Here is a 14,172-nt window from a genome sequence, read left to right as displayed (position 1 = left end):
AAACAACCGAAACACAAACACACACACACACACACACACACACACACCAACCACCTTCTTTTTTTCCATATTGATGAAGTGACTCAGTCTAGAGCCACTCAAATTTGATCAAGTTTGGCTGAAAACAAACCGCCATGCTTGTGCACGTATTTATAAAGTTATTACATTTCATGACACAAATAGCTGCGCTGTGGAGAACTCCTCCCCTGCCAATGGCCCGTCTCTCTCCTCTCCGCTCTCCCCTTGAGGCTGCCCGTTCAATAGTGTCATTGCTGAGTTACCTTTGTGCATGCCCGTGTACTTGTCCTTGATGACCGTCAGCTCATAGATCTTGCCAAACTGCTCGAAGATGGGCTTCAGGTCCTTCTCTTCCAGGTTCCTGGGGATCTGGCCGATGAAGAGCTTGATGGCGTCGGGCTCCTTCATTGCGACGGACTCGCGGCGCCCTCGGAAGGGGGAGAGAGGGTCTCCGGTGCAGGGGCTTCCTTCAGCCGGCTCTGATGAGGAAGACGTCAAAAAACAAAACAATGAAGGGGGGTGGGAGCAAGAGGCGACCACACAGGACAGAGACTGGGCGCGTAGAGGGAGAAGAAAAAAAAGAATCCCACAAAAATATAACACTAATGATATGATGATGATAATCACGATAATAATAATTACATCAATAATAATACAATTAGCATCACTTGTACATATAACATCGTATAACCACACACAAGCATGAAGCATGCGGGCATATAAAAATACGTATATATGTATTAATGCAAACATCGCTTATATTTACACACATATATACACCCACATGCATCCACTAACACATGAACACACACTAACACGTATAGACATACATAATTAACCAAGAGGAGTAGACCGAAAATTAGCCAAAATAATGGATTTTCCAAGCCCTGAATTGAATTAAAACTCATATTGTGTTGTATATAAAAATCCCATAAACAAACCACATCGCCTCTGGTCTGTACAGAGCTGTGTGGTGCCGGGTGACCCGGCTGCTTCTTTGTTTAATCCCGTGTAGATGCACACAGCCGTATGTCACGCTCTTTGTCCCAGGACCCTCACAGCCTACGTGACTCAGAGCAACAAGACAGCCAGCGCTCCCTGCCTCACTGCCTCCAACGGGCGTTTTAACCGAACATCGGCCGTTAAAAGTGCCCTCGTATCTTACATGATCCAGCTCCTGCAGTGGAAGTCTCTGCTGCTCTTCTCCGTCTCTCTCCCTCTCTCCGCGCTAATCCTGAGGGGGGTTGATGCTGGCTTGTTTTCTCGCAGCTTCTCTCACTCGGGTCCCCGCGTCCTCCCGTCAGCGACGCTGGAGATAAAGGAGCTTTGTGGAGATGACGGCGGTGGCCGCGTCCTCTTTACCTCCGGCGCGATTCAGTGTCGACCGCTCTCGGTTTCAAAACGCGCCTTTACTGAAAGGGATGAAAACGTCCAGCTGCTCTCGGGCTGTGTGAGCGGTCTGGACAGTCTCTCTCTCTGAAGGTACCCCGGCGCTTTGACGTCGTAAGCCGGTGTCCCCCCCCCCCGTCCGGCCCCCACCCTCCCGCAGCGGCGGGAGTGTGGAAAAGCGGGGGCTCTGCTCAAGGGAGCGTCCACATTTTCTTGAACAGAGATCACACGAAGCCAGGTGGAACGACAATGAACGTTCTCACATTTAACTCGCTTCTAGTGAACAAGTGCAGGTCAAACAACGTTCATTCTCTGCCTGCGACTAGAGATTAGTCATGTTACATTTGAAGACATGCATTTCATAGAGGTAGACCGCATAAAGGGCCCTCATACTTATAACCCCAAATACACGAAAGCACGACAAACACATACAGACAGCTCCATAATGATTAGAACCCCTAGAAGATGACTGAAAAAGTCACAAAATGTATGGGATTATTTAAAGCTTTTACAAAATGAGACAAATCTAACCTCTAAATCAGTTTTAGTAAGAGAACTGCATATAAATATATTTACATTTCAAGACTGAAAAAATATCCTAAACGTTTATAAACGCATTACAATGCTGTAATGATGACATTTTAAAGATCAGCCATTTGAAATGTTTAATATCATCAGACCTACTAAATATTATTCAGAACCAGTTTACATTATTCGTATTTTATACAGCAGCAGTGCTGATGAACAGACTAGCACTGCAACACAGTAACGTTTAAAATATCGAATCAGTGTTCAGCTACTCAAACCTGTGGGAAGGCCTGAAGTTCACTCACACTGAGGGCTGATATTGGAGAGATTTTGTGCTTAGTTGTGTTCGTCTTTGAGTTTGGCAGTAGTTTACAGACGGTGCCTGACGCCGGGGACGCTAATCCGCCTTTTGTTCTCTTAGGCTCTGACCACGGTGCTGAAACCATCCGCGGCCATGAGGCTTTCGGGGGCAGCTTTATCACCACACAGTCAAACAACTGCAGCGGCTTTACAGCTTAAACCACCCACAGGACCGAGCAGAGAGACAGCACTGAGAGACAGCGCTGAGAACGAGCCGTTACCCCAGGAGGAGACTGTAGTAAACAGCAGCGCGGCTACTCCACAAACACACGGACAGTGTTTGGGAGGTTTTACGTGTGACCGGGAATTTTCTTTAAATTTGAACGGCTTGGCAACCATCTGCTGCCCGCACAGATCCCACACAGTCCGTCTCTGTCCACATCCCGAAGTCCACACAGGGCTTCTCACCTTTCGACCCCAGTTTAACCCACGGACCATCGACAGCTGTGCGGAGCGCCGCTCAGCGCCGTTCAGCGCTCAGGCACAGAGTAAACACAAAACACAGTGCAAACACAATGAAATCTCGGTCGGCCCTTAAGAACACAGGAGGGAATCACCTGGCAGCGAGCGCAGCGACACCTCGCGGCGATCCAAGCAACGAGCAGCCAAACACCAGCGGAAAGTGTCGGTGTGATAAACAGCCCATGAAGGAAAACACACATTCCGCGATTTTTATAAACGACATAAAAGCGACTAGGCCTGTAAACGCCACCCAGTCCACAAACAGAATCTAAGCCCGTTCTGAACTGATGGAAAACCAACAAAAACATCCGGTGAGCACGTGTATATCCAGCGTCCAGATGTTTTGCCCCACACATTCACACTGAACTTATAAGGAGAGCTTTTAAACGACACACATCAGCCTTACAGACACAGTGACAAAAACGATCGGTTTAATTCCAATGGATGAAAAAGGAAGCTGAAAAATGAATGAACTGTTTTTGGCATGTAAAACTCCACAAATGTAAGTGGTGCCTTTAGGGGAAAAATACGGGGATAAAATATATGAGTCTTTTATTTCCTTCTGTACAAAAGCCATTATCATGTGTAGGCTTATATTACATTACGTTATGTTCTATTACATTAGAGTATAACATCACAGAGCCACGATAACCTATATTTATTTAATACATCACCTATACATCCAGCCTACAGCAGACTGATTTCTGAATGAGGTACAAAACGGGGCAGCCAATCAGAACAGAGCTCTTTTACATACAACCCCATTTCCAAAACAGCTGTGTAAAACATATTTAAGTGTAAATCATTTAAAGCCTATATTTCATTGAAAATACTTCAAAGACAACATATCAAATGTCGAGACTAAGAAATTCAATTTTTAAAAAAAATATATGCCCGTTTTGAATTTGATGCCAGTAACGCGTTCCAAAAAAGCTGGGACGGGGGCAATAAAAGGCCGGTAAAGTTGTGTAATGCTTTAAAAAAAAAAAAAAGAACCTAGTGCATGAACACCAAGATGGTTGACTGACAAGTGGTCAAAAACACAACTAGGTATAAAAGAGCATCCCAGAGAGTCTGGGTCTGAGTCTTTCAGAAGATGGGGAGGGGTTCACCCCTCTGTGAAAGACTGCACGATCAAATAGTGCAACAATTCAAGAACAAAGTTTCTTAAAATAGCAAATAACTTTTGCTTTTCTTCATCTATGATGCATCATATCATTAAATGATTCAGAGAACCTGGAGAAATCTCTGTATGCAAAAGGCCAGGGCCAAAAGGTGGCACTGCATTAAAAACAGTCATGATTCTGCAGTGGAAATCACTGAATGGGCTCAGAGGCACTTCTGAAAACCACTGTCTATGAAAACAGTTCATCACTGCGTCCACAAATGCTAATTAAAACTCTAAAATGCAAAGAAGAAACCACGAATAAACAGGACCTAGAAAAACGCTGCCACCTTCTCTGGGCCTGAGCTCATTTAAAATAGACTGAGAGGAAGTGGAAAAGTGTCCTGCGGTCCGACAAATCAACATTTGAAATTTCTGTTGGAAATCATGGACACCGTGTTGCAGCTGTCATCAGTGCATAGTTCAAAAGCCAGTATTCACGATTGTATAGGGGGGCATTAGTGCACATGGCATAGGTGACGAGCACATCTGTGAAGACACCATTAATGCTGAACAGTATACACATGTTTTGGCAACATATGCTGCCACCCAGCTTTTTCAGGGAAGGCCTTGCTTCTTTCAGCAAGAGAATGTAAAACCACATTCTGCATGTATTACAACAGCGTTGCTCTGTATTAAGAGTCTGGGTGCTAAACTGGCTTGCCTGTAGTCCAGACTTGTCACCACTGATAACATTTGGCATTATGAAATGAAAAATATGACAAAGGAGACCCCGAACTGTTGAGCAGCTGAAATCCTGTATCAATGAGAATGTGAAAACACTGCACTTTCAGAACTACAGCAATTTGTTCTCCTCAGTTCCCAAACACTTACGGAGTGTTGATAAAAGAAGAGGTGATGAAACACAGTGGTAAACTTGCCCCTGTCCCAAACCTTTTTGAAATGTGTTGGCATCAAATTCAAAATGGACATATATTTAAAAATAAATAAATAAAATAAAATCAATAAAAATTCTCAGTTCCAACATTTGATACATTGTCTTTGTAGTATTTTCCTTTTAAAAATATGATTTACATGATTTGCACATCATTGCATTTTATTTTTATTTACATTCTGTACAGCGTCCCCACTTTTTTGGAAATGGGGTTGTATATTATGAGGATATTTTATTATGACCAAATTCACACCACCTGTATAAGATAACACGTACACTCAGGTAGTGCTCTGAATGCCATTTCTTAAAATAGCAACAGTGGTCATACATTTCGGTCTATAATAAAATGACTTGCTTGTTTTGCTAACCAGGCGGTAGACCCTTAGTGTTCTAGATAGCACATGGAGTATGAAAAGAAAGCACATAAAAATTTCTTTCATGTGAGCTGCGACGGTGCTCAGACCATTAACACATGAAAGCGCATCATAAGCGTCGAATAAAGCACCAGATCACAAAGTGACAGCACAGTAAGAGCTTCACAAGCTGTATCTTATTAGTGACCGTCAGCACATGTCTGATCACACATGAGGCAAACTCACCTCCCTGAGCACTGATGTAACATGCAGGAAAAAAAGAACATAAAAAGCAGCACAGATCAACAGAGGAAAACAGAGCATGATGCCTTACGGGCATGTGTATGGCTCCAGTTCTGGAAAATGTGCAGCGTTACAAACTGTATCAGAGTATCAGCCTGCAAGTAATGCAGTTATGGAAGAAATGATGATGCCCTGCTTCGGCTTTTTAGCACAAACACAGACACTCACATTATAATTTTTATAGGGGTTTTATACGTACAGTATATACATACATGCATACACACTCTCAATGTTTTGACTATTTGAAAATATCAGATGTTGTTTACATTTTGTCAAAGGTATCTGATGTGGCCTGATAGAAAAAGCCCAAATTTGCTTGGATTAGTATCTTTATATCAAGAGTAGGGGACTGCAGTCCTGGAGGGCCAGGGGGTTAGATCATTTTCCTGCTCAAACAAACCTGATTAAACTCAGGAGTTCATTGCTGGTATAGCTTGTTTTTTTAGAGTGTAGATAATCAGTAAACTGCGCTTGATACTGTGCTTGACCCGTTCCTCACCTAAGATTCACAGTAACATATAATAAAACATCCCACATCTTACATTTCTCTTGTACTGTATTTTCTCCCCGAGGTCCACTTCTAACACTGTTTTTTGTAGTTATTTTTTTCCCTTTGGGTCGTTTTTTGTGAAATAGTCATAATGAATTTTTACATGATCATCAACCTTTCTTTATCCCTGAGAATTAGTTTCTTTTTATTACTGTACCCTTAAGACTAATATATGTAAACGAATTCTGTTCTGATTGACAGCCCTTTATTTGGCCTCACTCAAAAAGCACTCAGAGCTGAAACACTCCTTATAACTTCAGTGTGAACGGGCAAATCTAAACTGCTTTACACTAAACAGATGTTAGTATGTAAATGAGCTGGTTCTTGTGATATCACAGAAGCAATGAATGCAAAAAGGCTATTTTTGCAGCTTAGTTTCCCTATATGGACTGTATGGATGGAGGAGTGAACAGTACGTTTTGAAGCCTTTACAGTGTTTACATATCACTTCAAACTCCTTCATTTAAAGAAAAAAGTGAAGGAAATTTGGTTTTACATGACATGGGCTCTTTCAAGTTAAAGGGACAGTCCAGCCAGGCTAGGAAAATGCCCCTCTGATGATGTGTCAATTGTGATGAGCAAATTTAATAATTCTACAACTGCGACAGGAGGTGTTGGACATGCGAATGCACACCCACCCTGCCTTTTGCTTAAAATGTTTCGAGTCATTTCAAACCAGCCCACCCCTAAATATCCATCCCAAAACAGCTGTGGTTTTCCAAAACTTCTGAAGGGTCATTTCTGTAAAATACCTCACATTTAAAACACGAATCCAGAGATGAATGTTCACTGTGCAGTCTAAATGCAGCCTCATGGACACTGCAGTGCTCTGTAGATCATGCGGTGCCAGTAGGGAGCACCAAAGCTCCAACCTCATAAGTATTGTTGGTGTGTTGCTGGAGACCCGCTCTGCTGAGAATGTCTTTGAAACAACCTGTACATAACCATCTCACTCATACAGTAAAAAGCAGAAGACTCTGTCCTTGGTCACTTAAACCTAGTTCAAACACTGTCTTTGACTTCAAGCAAGAAGACATGCATTCACTGAGAACTTCCATACCACATTAAGTTCTAAGGACAAAAACGAAACAGCTTAGATCCTCAAAGACGTATAACCCGCACTATGTCTAACAACGTATAGCTTACCTTGGTTTTCAAGTAAGTGGAATATCCAGACACTTGGCGTCCTTTAACCCTCTCTGTTGTCAGGCAGAAGAAATCCTTCTCAACAACAAGGAGCGCTCACTGGTACAGCTGGAAGTGAGAGAGAACAGGAAAGACTGATGAAATAGAAGAGAACAGGATAGGAAATGAATAAGAAACAAAACGTGCAGAGCTCAAAATCACGGAGAACCAAATATGTACTGCAGTAAAAAAACATCCAGGTCAATGTAACACCACGTAAAAATGTTCTTTAAAGGGTTCTCTTATAAAAAAAAACTCATGGTAATATATAGAACACTGAACGCTCCAACAACCCTGTGAACACACACATGGTTTGCCTCTATGATGGAAAACCTCTTGCTTATGGTTTTATATTGCACCAACAATCTATCTCCATCAGATAAAGCAGGACAAAATAATGGAAACAGTAACTGGAAATGAACTGTAGTTTGAAATCATCCTCTCTCAGTCAACTTTTTTCTTTCTTTCTCACGATAGGTGGTCTGCATTCGAGACTAAAGCCTCGCTGAGCAGGTTTAGTCTCAGCCTAGCCTCAGTCTGTCAGCTACGAGCTCCGTTCAAACTGCACAATCACAAAGTTAGACTGCATGAGTCTTCAGTGCTTCGCTTTGTCTGCCATTAGCTCAGCTCTCACGCCCAGTTACTGGGCTGCTGTGTGGGCGCGGCCGCTCAGCGCGCTCATCGCTGATTGGCTGCTGCTGTCGTCGGAATTACACCAATCAGAACCGACGTGTGGGAAAACAAGCGAGAGGCGGGAGAGCGCGAGGCTCTCGTTGCTAAGCTGCAGCTGCTGAGGGAGAAAGTGAACTCAGGCCGCTCAGTAAGGGAGCTAAACTACAGGCCTCAGACACTGAAGTCCGTCTGCTTTGAACGGCTATAAATGTCCGTTTACATTCAGAACAACCCAAACATGCCCTCTGAGAGCGCAGCGGTACATTTACATCAACTAGTTTCGTCAGTGCATCGGTCTCGTCCAAGTTTGCCCAAGAGCGAGGTCGCAGGTTTGTTTCTGAGGGGGGCGTTTTCAGCAGAGACCTTCTACAGCTTAGTAAACATCCTAGCTTTAATAAGCTCGAAATTACATGAGACGGACACTAAACCCATTCCCTGCCTAGTAAAAGAGTGAAAAGGTCACTTGGTTCATGAGACTGAACGAGCGAGTAGAAGACATTTGTGGTCAATTCTAAAATCTTTAGAATCTTTAGAGTTGACCTTGTACTGGTGTCTTTTAACTCTACTAACCTACACATCCACTCATGCACATGCTTAGTGGTAACTACTCCCCTAAGAAGATGGTACTAAGGGCAGTGTTTCTGTTTAGAACCATGAGTTTTATATGAAACCCATTTCATGCTGAAATGGTTCTTTGCATGGTGAAATGTTCTTCAGTTTGATGCAGAATGTGTGGAAAGCGGTTCTCTACAGCCCCAAAAAGGGTTCTTCTACTGTTACAAGCTGGACATCGTGACAGTAGCAGAAACCTTTTGGTGCTATATACAACCACTTACAAAAAGGTTCTATATAGAACCACATACAACACATTCTACATCAGTCTGAAGAATGATTTCACCATGCAAAGAACCATTTAAGCATGACATGGTCCCACATGTAACTTCTAAATAGAAGCACTGTGTTTAGGAAAGAACCCTCAAAGAAGCATCTTTTTTAAGTGCGTCTTACTAGTTTACTAAGAACCGTCCACTCCGAAGGTGCTTTCTCTCTGTCAGAAGTCTTCCAATCTAGACCAGGGATCCAGTTTCTAATCCTGTGTTTTGTATTCCCTGGTAGTCACCTTAACTGTTGGTGTAACTAACTGGCCACCTTATGTCAAACATACAAGTATTAACAAAATCCTAGACTGAAAACTGGATTCAAGGTATGGATTTGAAGACCTCAGTGCTCCCCAGAACCCTACTTGGCACCTTTATTTTGAAGTGTATACTATAAATCAACTCTTCTCTCCCTCTCCTTACAGAGTGATGCTATACAATCAAGGCCGCTGGAGTGCACGTACACGGAATCGAGCAGTTTTCCACAAACGTTGAGCTGTCCTACTAAACTGCACAAGCGCCAGTTTTAAAAGATGCAGTGAGAAGCTACACGTCGTGAAGAAAAAAACGTAAGCACTTCCAAAAACTGGACAAATATAAAAAAAAGGGTGTTGGGACAGGAGAGGTACTGTCATCAGCTTGAGTGTGTGTGAGTATGAGTGAGCTGAATATTTGTCTAGGTATGTAGATCTTTGAAGGTAAGCAGTGGAAGTGTTCGGTAAAGACGGCTCGAACTTGAATTTAGTTTGTGTTTATCCAAACCCTGCGTTATCCTGCTGCTTACTACAGTTCCTGTACTACATAGTTACCATAAAAGTTGGAAAATGCACTTCAGACAATCCAGAAACACTCACTTATGTTCTGAAGTGTCTGAACATGCTGCTGGAAAGATCCGATTCCTGATCTGCAGTTCTATATAGATATAGAATTAGCCACAGAACGTTCAAAAACCCTATGAAAATTATTATATTCTTGCATTAACATGTTTTTTTTTTTTTTACTGTTGACAGTTAACCAGTTTTAGTGGTAACTCGTAAAAAGGGAGCAAACTGTTTATTCATGATAGGCTTCCATCTATTACAGCTTTTTCACAGGGAGTAACTGGATTCAATTAGCTCCCATTAGTAAGCAGCAGTTTTTGATTAAACAGTTAAAATGGGTGATGATGGGAATTTAAGGTGGACAAATACAAAATGTCAAGAAAATTTAAACCCTCAAAGTTGGAATGTCTAGTGTCCAAAATCTGAAGTAACTGGTTTTTGAGCTGATGATCTAGAACCATGCCAACAACTTTGCCATAGTGGTACTAGCGCTGAAAAAACCACACTACTTCTCCCCAAGGCTAAAGAGTACAAGGAGTTTATGGCTAGTCAAAGCCCAGGCAGATATCAAACATTTATATCATGAGCACTAATGCTAAACACAAACACCTCATGCACTCATGCCACTTATTTACTTAGTAAACTTTAGTTCATCAATTTGTTGATTGTATAAATTACGCAACAAAAATGAAAACGTCGCTTTCCCTCTTTTCAGTTTTAGCGGTATTTTACTATAATATGCATCACAATTTTGTTCTACATTGTCCAGCTCTAGGTTCTAGTGAGATGAACCAAAGCCTTCTCAAGAGCGTGCCCTACTATAGACTGCTAACAGACCAACTAACAGGAACAGTCCAACCTTATCCCTTATAAATATCCGCTCTTTTTCTTTTCCGTATTTTATTATTTTGCTGGCATTTTTGGGAAATACATGCTTTTAAAATACAGTACAGCACAAAAACCGTAGGCCTCGCGCACGGTGTTGAACGAGATTGCTTTAAACACCACTGTTGCTCACTTGTTTCAATGTTCTGGGAAGTGACTTGTTTCTGGCCACATCACTTCCCCATTTCTTCCAAGGCCTGACCAAAATACTGCAATTAAATGAATAAATAATAGTTTTATGCTCAAGATCTTTAGTGAAAGTCAAGACTGTAATTCACAATTCACATAATAACGTGACGGCACTTGGCCACGGTGCGGAGCGCGGTGTGGACAGGTCAGACGTTTGGCGTTTTAGAGCTTGTTAATGCTGAGCGCCAGATACAGACATGAGAATTAGTACGAGCATATGCCAGTCAAGCATTCCACTATACATCAGTATCTGCAATTCCTTCTGTAAGTAGCTAGTTTTCTTATTTGCCACTGCTGAAATGAAGCTAATTTCCACCCTAATGGGGTTTTCAATGTTAAGTTAGCACCAAGGTAATGGTTATGTATATTATCGTTGTATAACAGCTGTATAGTTTAAACAGCCTTTTACTTTCGATGCTGCAATCTGGAGTCTGTAGCTTATTACCCGTATCTTTTAGCCAATATATATAATGTTAGCTTAATCTAGAAAGCAAAAAATGCAGTCCAATTCGCTTACAGAGAACCTGTTACTATCAACAACAAGAACACGTATATATGACTTACAAGGTTTGTTTACTATTTCTCCTATAAATAAAATAAGGCAAAATTAAGATGGCTTACAGGGTCAGGGGTTTCATCTGGGTGTACCAGTACTTTTTCATTGGCTCTTACCAAGTACAGACAATGCTGGATATGGTTATTGACATTAACTAGCTAGATCAGCAAAGGCAATGACAGCCTATAGCGTTGGTAAGCTACCTCGCATATGCTACATAGAATCTTATGTCCATGGACATGGGAGGTAAGAATGTAATTTGGCTATTATGCTCATTCTGACCTACAGCTAGCTAAATCTTTGTGGACTCATTCATGATTTTGCACTGGATTTTACTGGCATCTCTCAATGTTGCATTAGCAAGTTTATTAACAAGTTTAACTATTTGCTTAACAAATATGGCTCCATGTTCTGCTACATATTGCAAGTTGGGCTGTCAACACTGTTTATTGATCTTAATGGTCATGTTTTGTCATTTATACACCATCGGGGGTGTAGAGGAATTTGGAGGTCTGTTCCACTTCTGTCCATTTTATATCTATTATCGATTTTATTTAGTTAGTTATTTGAACTACAACTTTGCAGCAAAACTTACATGTAACAATGAGCTTTATTACCATTATTAGTATGACAAGATTTTAAAAAATTTGTCACCAAAAATATATCCAACGTGCATAAACGAGTCAAAGTTATTAAGGGTAGAGGGTGTCAACAAACCGTTACTTTTTGCTGTTTTTAAACACACTGCAATGAAATGTACTTACACGTATATAACGCTGTAATATGAGCTATAGTTATTATGCTATTAGATCTCTTTCCAAACTTTATTTGGATTTCAATGTTTTTAATCAGCAGTAAATATCAACTGTTTATACACAATTGTTTCAAAATGGGATTTAAAGTGGGTTAGAATTTAAGTGTTCTGCATTTTTATATTTTATTTTTGTTTCAACAAAATACCAGTTTTAATTCATTTTCCAACCTCCTATTCCATTAGCCGCCCTATACTGTGCTAAACGTTGGGCTAAAACATACACAATAAAGTTATGAACAGAACTGGAAGGAGGCTGGAATTTTTATTTCTTCCCAGCGAGTGGATCCTTGATATGTTTGCTTCCTGAAAGTCAGGAACACAAGACTAATCATTTTCTCTTGAATCTTCTGCTCCAAAAACTGTTCTGCAGACTGTTTGCAGTAAAACTCTTCACCACTTCAATGTTAATGGGCAGTCATACGTCAAAACATCACAACTATAAATTTAAGATCTTTTTTTTTGCTGGTTAGTTTCCATACATAAACTATACATTTTTACCTAACTTTTTTTTTTTTTTAAACTCAATTTACAAAAAGCAAGGAAAATGAATTTGTGATATGAGCCACTTTGGGACTGAAGCACAACTAGAGTAGTTGGTCCGCTACTTCACCGTTTTCAAGTATGCGTATAATACGTTTAAAACACAGTACGGAGGCCAAGGTTTTCTCCCCTAACACTCAAAGACACAGCCAAGATCTGACTCTGCTATTCATACCTCTGCATTTATGGCTAGTTTCTAAACTGTGAATAGTTCATGTGTGAACAAACTACAAGAGACAACACCAGGAATTAATCTTTACTTTTGATGCACTTTGAATCAATGCAGATGTCTGCAGGTTTGCTTTTGCTAGTTAAATGCATTCAAGTACTTAAAAAAAAAAAATCAAGTGGGTTTTTAAATTTTTAATTAGAGAAATTTTAGTCATCAGCTTTTACTTTATTTTAATAGTTTCTTAAGCCTTGATCACAAGTTCACCCTCTGTACTGGAACACATGGACAGAGAACGCGTCTTAGCCTTTTCTTAGACTTCTCAAATTTGCTCAGATTTCTCCCTTTTCCTCTTAAACATGTCAGTTCCAGTGCAATGCAGTGGAGGGTGCATAAACAATACAGGCAGAACTGCACATCTCAATTTACTTATATATTGATATGTACATTGTAGACCTTTGAAACGACAGAACAAACGCAACAGTCTGGCAACTATCACAAACGTTAAAATGGAAATTATAATTTATTATTCTCAACCTTGAATGAACAATTTTAAAAAGGTTTCTAGCATTTTATTTGAAATGAGATTATGTCTGAAAAGTATGAAAACGAAAATCCATATACAGTAAACACTGAGCAGTGCCTCACTAAAAATTAACAAAAGTTTGCAAATGAAAATGAGCTAATAATCTAAACAAGTATAAAACCTTGTCAGAAAATGATGCAAACCAAACAAAAGCAGCCTCGGAAGATGATGGCATGAAAAGACTCAGAGACGCCATGGTTGAGAAACACTCCCCCATGGAGTTTTTCCAAACACTTTATTTAAGTCTGTACAATAAAGATTCTCCAGGAGCTAGGAAAGAACGCTATGTTGATTCTGGCCCCGTCCCAGAATGACTTCTTTTCTTCAGCATCTTCAGTCATTTTAGACACAAAAAAATAAAAAAAATCATTTTATCATTTAACGTCCTTCTTGCCCACCCCCACACACAAAATGAGGCATTCGCCCTCTGCAGTGCCACATCTCCCGACTCTCCATGAAGGACGATTACAGCGTACAGCATGTAACTCAGTCACGTGGACACCATTCACGTCTACGCGAAACCTGTACGACTTGGCCTCAGATTCATAACCTGTTACGGATTAAATTTCTCCCTCTACATGGCAGCAGACAGTAACAGTCTACTGAACGTAGTCTATGTACAAAGTGCTGTACACAAAGACCGAAGTGAATTTGAGCGAATTTTCAAGCCAAGTGCTCAAAATCAGGGTGTAGCAATTGACTTTTTGGTAGATTAAGCATAATATTTAAATGAATCTTAACTATTTAACTCAAATAGGCATTTTAACATCTGCACAGTTAAACTGTAGAGATGTGAACATTCAGTGAGAGTGGGTGGATGTGGAATGGTGCCTTCAGTCATGACTGCTCATAGT

The 14,172-nt window shown here is 40.8% G+C and overlaps 1 protein-coding gene across 4 annotated transcripts in view; it reads right to left on the bottom strand.

The window, feature by feature from the left end:
- celf3a (cugbp, Elav-like family member 3a) overlaps positions 1 to 7,276 on the bottom strand; it is a 37,937-nt gene extending 30,661 nt beyond the window's left edge. For 2 of the 4 annotated variants that reach the window (XR_005131335.1, XM_017715351.2), the window contains exons 1-2: positions 1,184 to 1,515; positions 282 to 497 (exon numbers count right to left, since the gene is read on the bottom strand). Coding sequence is in view for 3 of the 4 variants with exons in the window: in XM_017715351.2 (XP_017570840.1) it covers positions 282 to 426 (145 nt within the window). In the remaining variant the exon portion in view is untranslated. Of the gene's footprint in view, positions 1 to 281; positions 498 to 959; positions 983 to 1,183; positions 1,516 to 7,169 lie in introns of those variants that run through there. The other 2 variants (XM_037544266.1, XM_037544293.1) reach the window with 2 other exon arrangements.
- Positions 7,277 to 14,172: the final 6,896 nt, after the last annotated feature.

This window comes from Pygocentrus nattereri, chromosome 1 (genome assembly GCF_015220715.1).
Source record: "Pygocentrus nattereri isolate fPygNat1 chromosome 1, fPygNat1.pri, whole genome shotgun sequence".
Taxonomy (NCBI): Eukaryota; Metazoa; Chordata; class Actinopteri; order Characiformes; family Serrasalmidae; genus Pygocentrus; species Pygocentrus nattereri.
The sequence above is the reverse complement of the archived record's forward strand: the minus strand, read 5'-3'. Positions and strand labels throughout refer to the sequence as shown.